Here is a 17,642-nt window from a genome sequence, read left to right as displayed (position 1 = left end):
GTGTGTGTGGGAACGCACTTAGAGGGACCCACTTTCAAATCAAACTTACAGATAGGAGCTCCAGCTTAGATGGTTTGGTTGAGCCTCACAAAAATAGTTGGTAATTTTTCTGAGATAGCCAGGCCTAAACAGCAACAGATGCAGCTGATTGTAGCTGGGGTGTAACACCAGAACAAGACAGGGACATCTGGCACCATACCTCGTGCAGTAGTCAAGGACATGCTTTGCGTTTCCTTTCCCTACCCCTGAGCAGCATGTTTTCCAAGGTAAAGCTGTGTAAGGTGGGTTTTGATGAGGCAGAAGCTGCCTTCCCCAGCTGTTGGATGTCATCTCTGATTTTCAATCCCATCCAGTCAGAATGCAGGTCTTAAATGCTGTGGTAGTCACAACTTGTTTGTCTTTATCAACTCTGTAGGGTAAAATCATCCATTATAAGTTGCAGCAGAACCTTTCTTTTTAATTATTAACAAGCAGCCCGGGGTAAGTGCATTAAGTAGATGTGATGCTGGAGGGGAGAGAAGCTATCCTTTCTCTTGGTTAAAAACAAAATCCTTCCTCCTCAAGCAATAAAGGCTTGAGCTTTAGTTGAAATGAGCACAGTTCATGGTGGGAAACTTGCTGTAGTGCCAAGGAGTGAGAAGCCTCAAACCCTATTCTGGAAGTGGCCAAAACAGAGAAAGGGGAAAAGCTGAGTGTCTGTTACCTGAACACCTGGGAATAAACAGCACCTTTAGTGGCCTTGTCCAAGCCTGCTGCCCTCCCAGCTCTGACTCACAGAGCTGAGCTGTGCAGTTGTGTGCCACACAGCGAAATCAAACACTCAGCTGCAGGGTTTTATCATCCTCCTTCTAAGGGCAGGGCCTCTTGTCATGTACAAACAGGAGCACCCATGGTGCCTTCTGCCAGCGTAGCCACAAGGCTGCCTGGGTCATGCCAAACCCCACAGGGCTGAGGAGGCCCAGCCCTGAGGGCACCTGGGTCACCCCAAACCCCACAGGGCTGAGGAGGCCCAGCCCTGAGGTCACCCCACAGGGCTGAGGAGGCCCAGCCCTGAGGGCACCTGGGTCACCCCAAACCCCACAGGGCTGAGGAGGCCCAGCCCAGAGGGCACCTGGGTCACCCCAAACCCCACAGGACTGAGGAGGCCCAGCCCAGAGGGCACCTAGGTCACCCCAAACCCCACAGAGCTAAGGAGGCCGAGCCCTGAGGTCATCCCACATGGCTGAGGAGGTCCAGTGTTGAGGTTGCCTGGGTCACCCCAAACCCCACATGGCTGAGGAGGCCCAATCTGGAGGGCACCTGGGTCATCCCAAACCCCACAGAACTTAGGAGGCCCAGCCTGGAGGGCACCTGGGTCACCCCAAACCCCACATGGCTGAGGAGGCCCAGCCCTGAGGGCACCTGGGTCACCCCAAACCCCACAGGACTGAGGAGGCCCAGCCTGGAGGGCACCTGGGTCACCCCAAACCCCACAGGGCTGAGGAGGCCCAGCCTGGAGGGCACCTGGGTCACCCCAAACCCCACAGGACTGAGGAGGCCCAGCCTGGAGGGCACCTGGGTCACCCCAAACCCCACATGGCTGAGGAGGCCCAGCCCTGAGGGCACCTGGGTCACCCCAAACCCCACAGGGCTGAGGAGGCCCAGTGTCGAGGCTGCCTGGGTCACCCTGAATCCCATAGGGCTGAGGAGGCGCAGTGCTGAGGCTGCCTCAGTCATCCCAAACCCCACATGGCTGAGGAGGCCCAGCCTGGAGGGCACCTGGGTCACCCCCAACCCCACAGGGCCCAGTGCTGAGGCTGTCTGGGTCACCCCAAGCCCCACATGGCCCAGGGCACCTGGGTTACCCAGCACAGGGCTGAGGAGGCCCAGCACTCCTCCTGCCTTCTGACCCCAGGTTGAAGTGAGAGGTTCCCTCCAGCTTGGGACCCTTCCTGGAGCTGAGCTGCATCTGTTCTGGGGCATCTGGAGACAAAGCAGAGGCTGATGTTGGCAGCACCTTCAGCTCCCACACAGGCAGCCAGGACAGAGCCTGCTGCCCACAAATGCCCCCGAGAACTCTGGGCTGTCAAATAAATGAACAGGTTGGATTTGGGAGCAGCTCTGGGTGCAGCTTGCAGCAATCTCCCCGCTTGTTTACTTTGCCCTTGGTGCTCCCTGGGTGCACAGAGCACGCCATGCACCTGCTGGGAGAACACAGAGCTGCAATTCACAGGCAGAGACAGGATTTGTATTGTATTTTTTAATAAATACACTTTACATTAAAGAAAAAGGCCTTCAATTTGCAGTTTCCACACAGAGGGCAAGAGGGAGAAAGAAAGAAAAAAACAACAGAAAAATAAAGGTTTAAAAACTGGAACCACCAAGGGCAGAGGGGAGAAAGGGGGCTCAAACATCCATCCCACAGCCCCTGCCTTCAGGAACAGCAGGCTCTGAGCAGGCCAAGCCAGGATTTCAGCCTCCCACCATAGCTGTGGAGTGAGAATTCTCTGCTTCAACAGCCAGTACTCAGGCAGCAAAGCGCCTGGGGCTCCTGTCCGGAGGCCGGCAGCCTGTGACAGCCCCTGGCACGCTGGCAGCTGCTCACACCTGGGGCTGCTTGGCTTTTAAAAAATAAAATCATATTTAACATAAAAAATATTCTCACTCGCCCATCTCAGCAGCCATGATCCTCTGCCTGAGCACACGCAGCCACACACCTCTTCATCTGAAACGAGTGTTTTCTCCCCTGACCCTACCCCCTGGTAACAAGGTACTACAGGAATACAGAGTTCATCCCCTCTGGGCTACACCACCTGCCTCTCTCTTCTTCTGGGTGTGGGGGTTTTTTTTTTTGTTGGCTTTTTAAAAAATTTTTATATAAAACTATTTCTGTTCTTTAGGAAAGAACTTTATACAAAGAAAATATATTGTGAAATATCTGCAGGAGTTTCCTGGGAGAGGAGAGGCATCTCAGCCTAACAGAAAACATTAAAAAAAACCAAAACCAGAACCAAAGCAAAGGCAGAGAGAGGAGAGGCCGAAGCCCAGGGCTCTTCGCTGCAGAGCCTCAGACGCAGCCCCGAGCCTCCAGCTCACACAGGGCAGCGGATGGGCTGCGGTTCCTCCCGGCTTCCCGGCAGGAGAAGGGCTGGGGCGCTCAGAAGCGGTTTCCAATTTGGTCTCCGGCCTTCTGCTGGGAAGGGAGCGCCTCCTCCTGCCCACAGCCCGCCCGGCAGCCACTCCTCACTCGTTCAGAGACAGGATGATGTCGTCCTCCAAGTCCGAGTTATCCGAGCTGTCGGCTGGAAAGGAGAGGCGGGTTAAGGCGGGGCTGCGGGAGGCACAGCCGTCAGGGCAGCGCTCAGAGATGCACAGATGCTCCCCAGCACGGACAGAGGCAGCTGGAACCATTAGTGCAGCTCAAAACAAATCACAAGCGGTGAGCAAACCCACACCAGAGCCTGCTTTCCCCGTTGAAAACAGAGAATCAGGAGGTGGGCAGCTTTAGCAAGTGTAGTATGTTTTAGCCAGTGGGTTTTTTTCCCCCATTACGTGATGAAGAGAAGGGCATCAGCTGTAAGTTAGCTGTGCCCAGGTAAGGGCATCAGCTCTCCATGCTGGAGGCTGGACAGACCTGGCAGTCATTCCTCACAGTTGCTATCTGAAAGCAAAGCTCCATGTGCCTCTGGACCAGGGGCAGTGAGCAGCCCCAGACTCGCTCAGCTGTCACTGCCCTCTGCACTGAGGGGAAGCAATCACAGAATCATTAGGGTTGGAAAAGACCTTTAAGATCCAGTCCAACCACTAACCTCACACTGCCAGGCCCATCACTACACCAAACTATGTCCCTCAGAACCTCATCTCTGCCTCTTGAGTTATCTCCAGGCATGGTGACTCCACCATCACCCTGGGCAGCCCCTTCCAAAGCTTAACAACCCTCTTGGTGACAATTTAAACCTCCTCTGGTGCAGCTTGAGCCCATTTCTTTGTGTCCTGTCATTCACTACTAGGGAGAAGAGACTGACTTTCACCTCGCTTACAACCCCGCTTCAGGCAGTTGCAGAGTGCTCATGTCTACTCTCAGTCTCCTCCAGACTACAACATCCCCATTCCCTCAGCACTTCCCCATCACACTTGTGCTCCAGCCCCTTCCCCAGCTCCACTGGCTGGCTCTGATCATGCTCCAGCCCCTCAGTGTCCCTCTAGCAGTCCCACACATTCTCCACTACAACCTTCCTTCAGCAACCCAAAGGTTTCTGTAATGAGTTTAACCACATGGTGCTCGTTAAAGGTGACCTAAAACTGGAGCTCTTCCTGGTGTTCTTCATTGTGGTACAGAATGAAGCCATGAAGGAACTTACCAGAAGCAGTCTCACAAACACACACACACACGCTTGGCTTTTTATCTGAAAACATAAGATCTCCCTCAGTTGTGCAAGAGGGAAGAGATAGCAGCTCTGGCAGTGAGGAGTCTCCTGCCTTACCTTAGAGGTGATGATGGTTCTTTTCCTTACAGGAATTCATTGGATGCTGCAGTTAACTAGATGTTAAAAAGTTTGTGGTTTTTTTTTAACAAGAAAAAGATACCAGGACTTCCTCTCAGCCATCTCAGTTACCCAGGGTCTCTAAAATGCCTGTCAAGGTGAAAAAGGCCTTCTGGAAGGTTCACCCCTTCTCAGATGCTTTCCTTAGGGAAAAAAACAAAATCACAAGAGGCAGAGGGCACAAATCCTTTCCCCCAGCCTTCCTCCCTGAAGATCAGCCAGCTGCCCTGTGCCTGTGGGCAGCCAGGGATGCTCCAGGCTCTCCATTCACCACACTGTGCCTTAGCTGAGGCATCATCAGTGCTCCCAAACAGCTACAGGAACACAGGGGCAGTTGGGAAACACCAGCAGCAGTGACATATGGGCAGCAAGAGGGAAAGAGGCACAAGCCAAATAACAATCCAGAAACTCTGGAGAAGAAGAGAGGCTGAAAGAGTTTATGGTTTGGTTTTGTTCTTTTTTAAAACACCAGAAAGGAGCTTTGAAATCTCCTAACTCGTTATTCTCCAGTCTACCAGACAACCTTCCAGTTTTGGGCTCCATAACTGCAGTCAGGCTGACTTACAGGCAACTGCTTGGCAGCAGCTTGTAGACCTGCCTGGAAACTGCCATTATTGATTACAGAAGAGGAAACAAGAGTCAGCCACGCTGCTGCTGAGAGTTCTGTCTGTTTCTTCCATCCTATGTCACGTGTGCATTTCATAAAGGACATCTCACTGGCCCAGGAACAAGCTCTAGAAAGATCTGCAAGAGGCATAAGCTGTTTTGGACAAGATACACAGATCTACACTCCCCAAGGTGGTGACAAAGGAGGGGAAAGACAAATTTATACTTAAAAGGTCCTCTGTAAGTTAATTCCTGAACAAGAAATAAAACCTCTTCTAAAGCACAAGGACCCAAAGCCACTCACTCCCCCATTTCAACTATTGCTTGTTTTGTTTTGAAGCACACCCACTGCACATTATGTAGGTTCATCCAGTACTCAGCAAGTCTCTACAGGAGGAAGCACTCCAAATACATCACCACAGCTCACACATGTACTTTGCAGCAGCATGAGTGACTTTACAACTTTTAGCTCTGGAAAACAGCATAAGCCAAGGAGAGGGAAATTTAATTGCACTCACTGAGTGAGAAACCAAAGCAAGTCAGATGAAGCTGAAGTCACAGAGCAGCCGTCACACAGCCCTCACCACTCTGAGCCTGTGCAAGGACCAGGCACACAGCAGCTCAGCAGAGCGGATCTCCTGCCTTGAAGCTCTCAAAGATGCTGCCAAGCAACCCAACAGCTACAGGACAGGCTGGCTGCAGCTCCACAGCCTCACCAAGGCTGCGATGAAGTGGCTCTGTCCACAAACAGTGTGGAGATGTGGCCATCTCCTAGCACAGTGCCTGCAGAGCACACTTGAAATAGCCAAGTGTCAGGAAGCACCTGGTTTTGTTACAGGTACAGTTACTGAAATGGCCTGAACTTCCCCTCCATTCTGCTCTTGGACAATTCAAGAGCACTCTGGGTCAACTCAGTAGCTTCTGGCCTTGCACTCTCTGAGGAAGAGAAGTAGAGTTGTGTCAAGAAGATCCTGCCAGGCACTGGGACAGGCAGAAGTTACCCACAGCCCCAAAATGTTGAGCTGCAGTGTGCTACTGATGAATCTGAGCTATGCAAATGACCTGCATGGCCCTGCATTGTGTACCTGCTACCTTCAAGAGAACAGCAGACTGACCCACAGAATGGCAACCTGATGTGATCCTTAAAAAGGACTGAGCTCCATTCTAACAGAAAAAAGGGGCTTGAATGAATCTGCAAGCCACATTGGTACCAAACACAGGCCTGGCACCCCTAATCCTCCAGTGCATTGGCAGACAAGATTGAATCCCTCCTTCAGCTCTGACATTGATCTCTTATCACTCTAGGACTTCAAACATCTTGCACACTGGAATTACTCATCCTTAACAACCTTTCACCTTAAGGTAACTACATTATCTGCATTTTATGGCTTGGAAATTAAGAAGAACTAGGTGGCTTGGCCACATACACTCCAGAGTTGTACTGCAAAAAAGGGGACAGAATCTGTGGCCATAAATCCCAAGTCTGATGCTATCCCTACTCACTTTCTTGTGAGGCCTTTTCCCATATTGAATTGCTACATAAGAAATTCAGATCTTTCTTTCTTGTACACACACAGAGTAAACTTTTCAAATCTCTGTATCTGTGGAATGCCTGAAAAAGAGAACAACTTAAAATTTATCCCAAATGTTCTGTTAGCTTCAGAACAGTCTAAAAAAAGGCAGTGAAGTCAGAAATGCTGTGTTGGTTTGGCACTTTAAGCAATCACAAGAGAGAAAGAATAGCACCAAGGACCAAAAATGCTTGTCTGTCCTTAAAATGAAAGCAGAGAAGGCAAGTGAGGTAACAGCTGAACCAGCATCCCCTTGAAGGACAGGACAGGCAAGCAACCAGCCAAGGCTTCTCCCCAAGTTCTCACACACACACACCTGGGAGCACTTGAAGGAAGGAGATACCTTCCTTTCCAGAACTGTCAGTTCTCTCAGATGAGTGCTGCTTTTACCAACAGATTACTTTCAGAGGCTGCAGCTGAACAAGCCATGAAGATTTGTGCTTTTCACACCAGCAAGGGGGGAAAGTCAGCTCAGTCATTCCAAGGAAGACTTAGGTGCTGCGTATTTGTCAGGACATTAAACAGAGGACAAGATCACCTGTGGTTACCAAGCTGGGCACACACTTACTGTCTCCAAGAATCAGTTCGACTTCTTCATCAGCATCAGAATCTTCATCTTCACCCTCATCTCCCTCTTCCAGGAGGTTGGCAAGCTCCTCATCATCAGAGGGAGAAAAGTCATTTTCTCCATCCTCACCAGCATTCTCATTGTTCTCATCTTCCTCCAGCTCAGCCTCCAGAAGCTGGTCTGTATCGAGCTCATCAAGGTCATCTGTATCATCGTCATCTTCATCATCATCTTCTTCCTCTTGCTCTTCTTCCTCCTAGAAACACAGCAAAACCAGTTCATTGCAGACATTAAAAAGAATATAAAATAGAGTAAGACTAGATGAAGAAACCAAACCTATAGCTTTCACTTCTCCTCATATCCACACATCACACGTTACAAACACTTTCTCATCACCCATATAAACACTTTCTCTTCACAACTTCAGACCATGACACATGCCAGATCATTTGCAGGCCTGTCCAGTCTTGTCTGCAAAAGGCTGGTGCAACACAGGTACCTCAGCTCAAGCTCCTCTGTGCCATGGCTGTCACCACGTGTCCTCACAATGCACCCCAGAAGGATGTTCAACAAGTCCCATTAATCCAGAGCTTTGTTGCTAGTCTTGTACAAAGTGCTTTAGTTTCAGCTGGGCCACCAAACAGCATGTATGTTCAGTCTCCCAGTCAGCCTCCCTTCAGCGGAGATGTAAAATGCAGGGAAGGATCCTCTCAACCCAATCCCTGAATCATGCAGGCTCAGATCATAGAACTGTCTAAAGCAGTTCAGAGCCTCACCTTTGGCATCTACCTGGGGATCAAGATCTTCCTTTACCAAACCATAAGAATTTGCATTCAATAAAGCAACAGAATTCCACATTGTACAGCTCAAATCCAGCAATCTGTGTCTAGTGGATAAAACTGAGTGGGAATAATCTGTGACAGCCCTGTTGTCCTTCCAGGCAAGTGAGTGGGGCAAGAAGTGCCACAGTGAGTCAAGCTGCAGGAGGCTTTCCACACTCACAGAGGGAGTTACACTGCACCTGCACGTGTCCTTTTTCTCTAAGAGAAGGCTCTCCTGTGGCAGGAAGGCAGCTCTCAGGTTTAATTCAGTTTTAATTGCCCCTTTGTTTCAAGAGGGAACACATTTTGCAAAATTACAAAGCAGTTTAGATGGATATTTAACAACCCACTGCAAGCACTTGCTTGCTCCACACACTCCCATTGTGCTGTTCAGACTGCTGCCCTTTCACATCTAAAAGGACTGAGGAAAAAGATCTTGCTGTCCTCTCTCCAACCTACTTTTTCCTCAGTCAGTGCTATAAAGAAAATCCACCACACTGACACAAATCCAACATGTGTCATAGGCAAAAGAAACAAGGAAAGCCAAAAAGCTTGGCAAATTTTGATTTCACTTGTAAAAGGCAGCCAAGTCTCCTCTGCTGACCAGAAGTGCTGTGTTCTCTAAATGGAGATCACAAAATAAAAGCATTGGGTTGCTGCATACGGTTTTCTTTCTGGAAGAGCTTACACCAAGTATAAAATGAAACCAGCCTGTAACTAAAGGCTATGCTCTTTTGAGGCAATTACAAACCTTTGAATCAATGAGTCCTCAAATAAATGGACAATGTTTTGTGAATGACATGAACACTGGGAGGGGTGTTCTCACTTGCAGTTCGGTTTTAAACTTCAGTGCCACATTGCATATCATTTTCCAGAAAATATATTGAGTAGAAAGCCTTTTGCCTTAGTGCATGGAACAGGAGCAAAAGTTAACTGCAGAGACCAATGTCTTAAAGTTTATTTTCTACTCAGAATTGAGAAAAAAAAATATTAAAACCTGAAAAAGCAGGAGGGTTTATTGTCCCTTTCAGTCTCTAATCAGTCTCTGAAGCTGGAAAGGAGGAGACCAATTTATTTAAAGAGCTTGGTAAACAATAAGCCAAGTTTTTCAGTGTCTAGAGAGAGAGAGACCAAACCACAGACATTAGGAAAAAAAATGTGTTGTTCACAACATTCTTTTAGAGTCTCTGCAGTTGAAACCCCAAGGATTCTGAAATGAGTCAGGTACCCTCTTTGCTTCCACATCTGTGGAATCTCTGAAAGCATTGTTTTCCTAAATATCTACAATGACTTAATCAAATTCAGTAGTTTTGACATTTCCTTTACATTTATTTAATGGACTTGTTGGAAATTGCCTTATCGGCATTTTCATTCAAGCTTAAGGTAAGGCATATATAGCAACATCACCCTTCAAACATAGGATGAAACGAAATATAGCTGTATAAAGCTAAACCCATCTTCTGGGTGACAAGAATAAGAGCTAAATGACACTGAAAAGGGTACAGATTTAGCTGCAAATTAACTTCAAGTAATTATACCAACCTGTGAGGAAAAAGAAAATCCTTTGTGAAAACACAAACAGCAACAGAAGAATAGAGAACTGAAGGACACACTCACTTAAAACCCACCTAAGAACAGTAAGATGAGATCTAGATGAAACCTCTCCTTGGTGAGCCAGAAAACAATGTGAAAACCACACTACAAGAAGTCACATGTGCATGTGACAGAGAGCATGATGTGCACAGTGCACGTCGTTAGCCAGCTGAATGAGTGACACAGAACACAGCTCAGAGTGATCTTAATTAGTGAGAAACCTTTACCTCATCATGTTTTAAAGAACACAAACTCAGAAATCGTGATGCTTCTGCTAAGTAACAGGCAAATCAGTTCTGCATTAGCTTCTGAAGCAGCTCCAAGCTGCTTCAGAAAAACCTCAGTAGGAGCATGGCAATGCCCCAGGCTGGAAGCACGAGGCTTGCACATTGGTGAGATCCCTCTCAAGAAAGCACACAGAGCTTCTGCACCCAAACCCCATCTCTGGGCCATACAGCTGAGAGACTCCACCTGCTATTACCTAACACCATCCTATGTGAGTGAAATCCAGTCTGTTAATGGATATCTAGGTTGTATCCTCATCACCTAACACTGTCCTCATGTAAGGGATCCATATACAGACAGAAAGTGGTGTGCCTTCCCCCATGACTTGTACAAACACCCTGAGTAAGAGCAGTGAAAAAAATCCCTGTGCAATGTAATAAGGGAAGACAGACAGAACAGTTATCCAAACCATATCTGGGTTGTAAAGGAAAAACCAGCAAAAGCAAGCTCCTACTTACTCCTCCCAAGAGCTTTGGGCAACGACACAGCTGCTGCTAGAAAACAGAACCAGCATGCAAACCTATGCAAAACAGTACACACCTGTGCTTATCTTCCTCAGTGGAGCAAACTGATCCACAGAACTCACACCTCAGCATGCTCTATGGGACTTAAACAGCATCAAAGAATTGTTTTAGACATCACCAACTCCTTTAGATATCTAAAATATTCTTCTATTTGGTTTGTCCTCTGCAAAAGCTGCTTAGATCACAAGTTGAAATGTTCTTGGAGTCCTCACATTCCTTCTTTTCTTCCCTCTCCAACAAGAAGCCACTTCACAGCTGCCAGTTATCTTTGCAGAAGGCACAAGGGTGGTATTATAGAATCACAAACTGACCATCTCAAACCCTTCCCTCTGCAAAACGTTTCGCCTGCCAGTCAGCACCTTGACTCACTGCCTGCTATTGCCATGTGCCTGCTCTGCAGCCAGCTGCACCAGCAGTACAATACAGCCAGACCAAAACCCTGTCTTCTCACCTAATTCACGTAAGATTACAAACAGAACAATCTCAACCTCAGGCTATGATGGAGGCAAAGAGAAAAAGACATAAATAGAGGAGGCAACACGGAGGGACACAGAGTCATAGATGTAAGCATTGTAGTTGTACTGTGATTCAGGTACACTAATTGCTTGTAGATCCCCAAATTTAGGATTATCTTAAGGGATATTTGCCTTGGCAGATGCCAAGAGTGGAACAATTCAGAGTACCCATTGGTGACTAATGAGACTCAAATTAGCAATAATACATAAATAAATTATTTTTATTGTGTAAATTGCCATGGATACAAACAGGAGCTGGCTTCCATGTTCTCTTCACAGAGCTGCACCACTGTTACTCTTCATCTTCAGCAGTGTAACTACTTGGCAGCTGCAATGCAGAGGCCATTATAGCATCAACACACCTGGATACCAACTCTCTCTGCACTTCAAAAAAAAAAAAAAATCCACAGTATTGCAACTATAACCAAGGAATTTCAACCCAGGAAACACCCACCCTGTTTCATACACAGAATGGCTTCCTGGCCACACTTCTCTGCATAAATACTTGTAGTGCTGATACACCCCAGTTAAAGCAAAAAGGATGCAAAAATAACGCAGGGAATAGCAACTTTCATGTGGAATGGCTATCCACAGACCTGAGTGGGATGGCCACAGAGGGACAGGCCCCATTTTAACTCAGAAATTGTTTGACTCCATTAAAAGAGTTAATTTGAGTCCACCAATAAAGACTGGAAAAGACCATCTAAACATAGGGTTTGTATCAATTTAACTCAAAAGTCTTAAGAAGGTAAGTCAGTAATGTAGAGTATCCTCAGTCACACATTTTAGACAGCTATAAAGGACCTTCTAGAGTAAGACTGCAAAATGGCAGCATTATTTTAAGAGAAATCTCTCCACAGTCACTAACTCACCAAAACTCACTAATTCACTTACATTGTAAGACATAAATAGCTCCAACACCCTGGAACTACTTTGATTAAGAGGGGAAAAGCAATTCATGTCAGCTTTTTAATGTGCCTGCATACAGGCAGATTTAGAAAGATATGGCAGTACAAAAGAAGTTGGGACATGAGCTTACAGAATTAGAGAAGTTGATTACACAGCAAAGGATTATCTCATGATCACCTCAAAGCAAATCACTGGTCACTTCACCCTACCGCCAATTAGTGATCTTGTGTAAAGATTCAGAAAGCTGAGTATCTAGCAACAGGACAGGGGTGATGGGGTGAAGCTGGAACACAAAAAGTTCCACTTAAATATAAGGAAAAACTGTTTCAGTGTTTCAGTGAGGGAGCCCTGGCACAGGCTGCCCAGGGAGGGTGTGGAGGCTCCTTCCTTGGAGGTCTTCAAGACCCACCTGGACACGTTCCTGTGTGACCTGATCTAGGTGGGACCTGCTTTTGCAGGGGGGTTGGACTGGATGATCTCTAAAGGTCCCTTCCAACTCCTCCTGTTCTGTGATTCTATGATTTGGTTTAATTAATCATGTATAGCTACAGAGGAGAAAACTAAACCCCATCCCTTAAAGGAATGGCATATATAGGAGTGGCAGCACTGCAGCAAAGAAAACCGCTTGACCTAATTCTTCCTGCTGCCAGTATTTACAGCCCGTTCCGAGGCACTTAACGACCTTTTGCTCTTGCTCAAGCATTACGTGTTTTCTCTCATACTGCTCTTTGACACACATTTGTACACACTTCATAGGCCATGATCATCATCCCAGACTTTCTCACTGTTCCCCTTCACCCATGGATTTTGTACACACAGATTTCACCAAGTGTGTGTTTTTGGGTAGTCCAGGTTATCAGTCCTTAACACCAACCTGTGTTCATCAAACATTCCCAGGCTCAGGAAAACCTCAGTCTTTCACTTGTTCAAACTCTGATGCAAAACATCTGTTAGCTAGGCAGAACTTTGATTTTGTGAACATATTTATGCACTGTGTTTCGACACTAGATCAGTCTATGTACCAAGTGCTTACAGGAGGTACATCTGACAGCACTGCAGATCTGCAGCATATAAAAGTACCAGCTTGCTTAATAAGCACTCTGAAGACTTTTTGTAGAGTTCTCTTACATTTCTCCAATCCAAGTTTTTTTTTTTTATGACCAGATGAAGAGAATTTGAGACTCCTCAACTGCAGATTACATAATCTCTCAAACTTACACTAGGCTGGCTGATCCTCACCAAGAGAGGATCCTACAGGTCCTTTTAGATTGTCCATATTAGGTTTGGAAACCTTAACTCAGTTGTAAGGTTTACAGGTCACTGTTTTTTTTGCTTATTTGACATGGTTTCTTCTGCTACAGAAAGCTTCACCTTTTCATCTAACACCTCATTCAGTTTGTCTTCCTCTTCTAGGAATCAAGCCACAGTCCAAACCAAGTATTTACATCAATAGTCTCTGCACAACTTCCCCTGTTACTGCTTTGTGAACTGTTCAGCTGTCATCATCTCACAGCTGCTCCTTCCCCAGCCCCATGCTCACCTCCTGTCATTACTCCCAAGTCAACACCTCTCACCTTGCAGACTCTTTCCAGCAACAGTCCCTTCCTCTGAAAACAATCTCTGTTGCACTTCTCGCTTTTGGATCATGATGTATGGTATTACTGTAGTCTAACTATTCTTAATTTCACCTATGAGACTGCCTTTTCTCTACCTGCAAAACAGTTAATGAAATGTCAGTGAATCTTTTCCTACTTCTTCAAATCTTTCAGCTCATATTCACCTCTGCCTATTTGTAGCCAAGTTTAACCATCTGCTGGTAAGCATCTGTTTCTATAAGCTGTTTATTTTCTCCAGTGTTTTGGTTTCTTTTTTGGCTCCCAGAATCTCATTATTTTGGTCAGTTTATTTGTTACCCAGTAACATGTAAAGGAATCTGAATGTTTGGCAGGTAAATGAACTCTCCCTCTATGGATAAGAATTTGTTCCTTTATTTTCTCAAGCTTCTGACTGACATTTCTCAGCTGAGGCAGCTCTTATTTTCTTGGATCCCAACTATTCTGGGAATTCTGAAAAGATGTGTTAGGTGAGAGGAAGTCAACCTTTGATTTCTGTCACTGAACAGGCAGGATATGCTCTTCTCTCTGTTGAAGCTGTTTTACTCCACAACACTATGTCTAGCCTCCTGAAAACTCCAATTCCTTGTCCCTTTCTAAGAATTTCCTCTGTTTGCACTAAATGTCAGACAGGGAAGCTAGATTCTGAAGAGATGTGTCTGTTACATGAGCAAGCCTTGAAACCACTCTTTATTCAGCCTCCCTGGCTGCAAGTTCAAAGAATCCTATTAAGGTGTACAATAAACACTTGTATACTGTTATCAGCTGAGACATCTGTCTGAAAATTCTTGTTCCCACCTGCTATCCTGTAAACAATTTTCTCTCAAGCATGATTTCAAGGCAAAACATATCTTCAAATGTTACAGGAACAGCTCCTGAAAAACTAAGGGTCCTTGATGACATAAATCACTCCAGGCAGCTTGTAGTGACAAAGCATCATCACAGGCTGACATTCCCAAATACATGTGCCAACATGCATTAAGGTTTGTGGGGTTTTTCTCTCAGCAAATAAGCATCCACATGAAAACAAACCTATATCTAACCAACAGCAATCCATGTAGAGTGGAATTGCTGTTGCATGCATGGGAGGAGAGTCCTAAAACAAAAGCAGAGATTGGGAATTACATAACACACCTAGAAAGCTGAGGGGAAAAACATTCTCCATCACGACAAAACCACACATCATAATAGTCATTGTCTTTCAAAGTCTTATGGCCTTATCTCCAAAGCTTGTGTTTCACAACACCTAGAATTTTCTAAACCAATGCAAAAGGACAAACCACACACCTACAATCCCCACTCGATAGCCCAGAAGCACTGCAGGATAATTAACAATTCTTCAGTTCTGGCAAAAAAAGTGGAAGAGGCTTTATAAGACAGGGACAGCCAGGTGAAGCAACCTGCTGCTGGAGCCATAAATCTCTCAGGACATGATAGTAACTGAGAATACTACCTGAGCCTCACAGATGCCACATCATCCACATGTACCACAAAGACAAAAAGAGGCTTTAAAGAACCAATAAGGAAAGAAAAACTAAAATAAAGAGGTAAAAAGGCACAGACTGAAAACCCTGTAACCTACTCAGGAGATCACATCATCCAGACTTAAGTTTCACAGTTTTGAGTCTATTCTGTGGTCAGGCTATTCCCTTTGTTTAGCTTTTCTGATCACTTCCTATTTCTGAAGTCTCCTTTTGTAGCCTGTACCAACTGCCATGCACCACTTCTAGGCCAGATCAGTACATTCACTTCTCTTTGCACTCTTTCCTCTGAAATTCCTGGTCTGCCCCACTACAAAAGGCAGTGACTTATGAGTTAAATAGTGCATAATAATCATCCAAGAAAGGGAAATAAGTATGAATTAAACAAGCTACCAACCAAAAAATGGTCCAGTACCTGTACCAGTAGCTCAGAGATCCATCTCATTTTTGTTACTCTGAAGGAGTGTACCAAAACAGTGGCCAATACAGGAGAAAGAGGAGGATCCTGCTGCAGGACTGAAGTATAGGAAACTGCCTTTTCCCCCACAGACTGAACATAGTTTTGCAAATACTTGGGAGTGAGAATGTCAGTCAATGATGGACCTGTTTAGATACTCACCCAGAAGTGAAATAACACACCAAAGTCATGAGAGTTCAAGGCAGAAAGACTAGTATCTTTGGAGTAAAGCATTCAACAAAAAAAGCTCACAGTCTGTCTCTTGCTAAGCGTGTTACATCTTCACTTCCCTCAGTTGTTGTCATAAGTACAGACCAACAAACATCAACATCAATTTAGCATTTGTTCTGTTTAACAGAGCTTGACAACTCTGGACTGTTGGGAAAAGGCATCTTTGCAGACATCTCATGGGAAAGGTTAGTGTTAACAGCCAAGGAAGAACCCAGCTACAGTGGTGCTGTTCTTGAGTACTTCAAACAAAACCACAACATTTACTGCAGCAGCACCACACACAAGCCAGCAAGTCAGCCCCAGCACTTACTGTGAGGGTAATGTATGTGGCAAATCATCTGATTTTACAATGTCTGGTTTGAGAAAGGGGCAGTAACACAGTTGGGTTTGTTTCTTTGCTTAAATGAGGGAAGGAATTGAAAGAAATACCCCTGGCTAGGTTCATTTTATGGACTCTCAGTCTGTGGCTTTTCAAAAATCTGTTCCAGAGCTACCAGTCAGCACTGATCAAGAACGACAAGATGAGGCATCAAAACTCAAAGTAAGAAACATCTGGCAGATATTTTTCTCCAAAGTTCTTATCTCAAGCTCAATTTTCCAAGCAGTTTTATTCTGCATCACATGATTTCCAAGCAAAGCTTTCCCATCACACATGCTTCTATTTCAGTACTTACTGCTTTCTGTACAGGCCAAAAACTGTACTCATGGACTCATGTGGATCATATACATATATATGTGCATAAAGTCAAGATGTGAAGATACAAGAGCCAAAGAGACTAATACCTGCTCTAAAAATCTTGACCAATGACACACCAGATTGATGTTGATTCACATGGATTCCCCCTCTACATCACTTTAATGAAAAAGGTCAGAAACTAACTAGGCAAGCAGTGAACACTTACATATGTGTAAACATCTACACACACAGAAAACACTTGTTCATCAGGAAACAAATGACTCTTGGTGTAACTGACAAGTGTGCCAGAGAGATTCTGTCTTTATTCTGGAAAATCTCTTATTGATTCTAGCTCAGTGCTGGATGCCTCTATGGACACAAAAGCTCTGTTTCATAAGCCTAAGACTAGAACAAACCTGGAGGAACAACAGTGAAAAACTACAGGACAGAAAGCAAGGGGCTTAGTTTGTTTTGCTAAATATGTACAGATTAAATTTGAGTTCATAAGTGCTGCTTATATTAAAGCCATGTCTCTCACTAAAGAAACTTGATTGCAACCATGCCTAAAAGTTGCTGTCTTGGAAACATCTATGCACCCTAAAAAACAGCCATCATGCAGTATCAATTAGTCAACCTCAGCTACAAACCCATCTTGAAGCAGCTTTGTTTGAACACTCCATAAGCTTCACAGAAAAGCTTTCAGCGTATTTCAACTCTGCCTGAGGCCACCTCCACTTGGGAGACAGGAAGCCTCCCCAGTCACATTTGACAGATGACAGATACCTTATCTGTGCTTGGTACTTAGTGTTACAGCCTGGAACCCACAGCATTCTGACTGCGTGCTCTTATACAAATACACATCTCCACTTAAGTCAACACTGCCCAGCAATATTGCAGAACAGTGGCTTGATAGCAGCTGGTTAATCATTGTACAATGCATAAATCTATTTCTGCTACAATCTGTTTTTCAACTTCATAAAGAAAATGTGAATAAGCTTAGTAAAATATCCTGAGTGTGAACAAAACCAGAGCAGACACAAACCCACAAACTATTGTTCAAGGCAAGCACTGGATACCTAGAAAGCAGAAACACTTTGGAAGCACCAGTAATTTCCCCCTCCCTTCATTGCTTCCCAAGGAATTGTATTATTCACCTATCCTAAGTTTCTAAACAGAATCCATCCATAGACAGAGTGAGCAATGATTCCATAAGAATGCCAAGACTGCAACCCTGCAGCATATTGAGAAGACAGGTCACCAAACTGTACA

The 17,642-nt window shown here is 45.4% G+C and overlaps 1 protein-coding gene across 6 annotated transcripts in view; it reads right to left on the bottom strand.

Moving 5' to 3' along the window:
* Positions 1-2,224: 2,224 nt before the first annotated feature.
* The window catches only part of DCAF1 (DDB1 and CUL4 associated factor 1), a 50,801-nt gene continuing 35,383 nt past the window's right edge, over positions 2,225-17,642 (bottom strand). For 2 of the 6 annotated variants that reach the window (XM_062008028.1, XM_062008027.1), the window contains 2 exons: positions 7,269-7,524; positions 2,225-5,267 (listed from right to left, as the gene is read on the bottom strand). In XM_062008028.1, the coding sequence (XP_061864012.1) occupies positions 5,035-5,267; positions 7,269-7,524 (489 nt within the window). In that variant the 3' untranslated portion in view covers positions 2,225-5,034. Of the gene's footprint in view, positions 5,268-7,268; positions 7,525-17,642 lie in introns of those variants that run through there. The other 4 variants (XR_009819775.1, XM_062008030.1, XM_062008029.1 and 1 more) reach the window with 4 other exon arrangements.

This window comes from Colius striatus, chromosome 15 (genome assembly GCF_028858725.1).
Source record: "Colius striatus isolate bColStr4 chromosome 15, bColStr4.1.hap1, whole genome shotgun sequence".
NCBI classification, from domain to species: Eukaryota; Metazoa; Chordata; class Aves; order Coliiformes; family Coliidae; genus Colius; species Colius striatus.
Note: the sequence above shows the minus strand (reverse complement) of the source record. Positions and strands in the feature narration are given on the sequence as shown.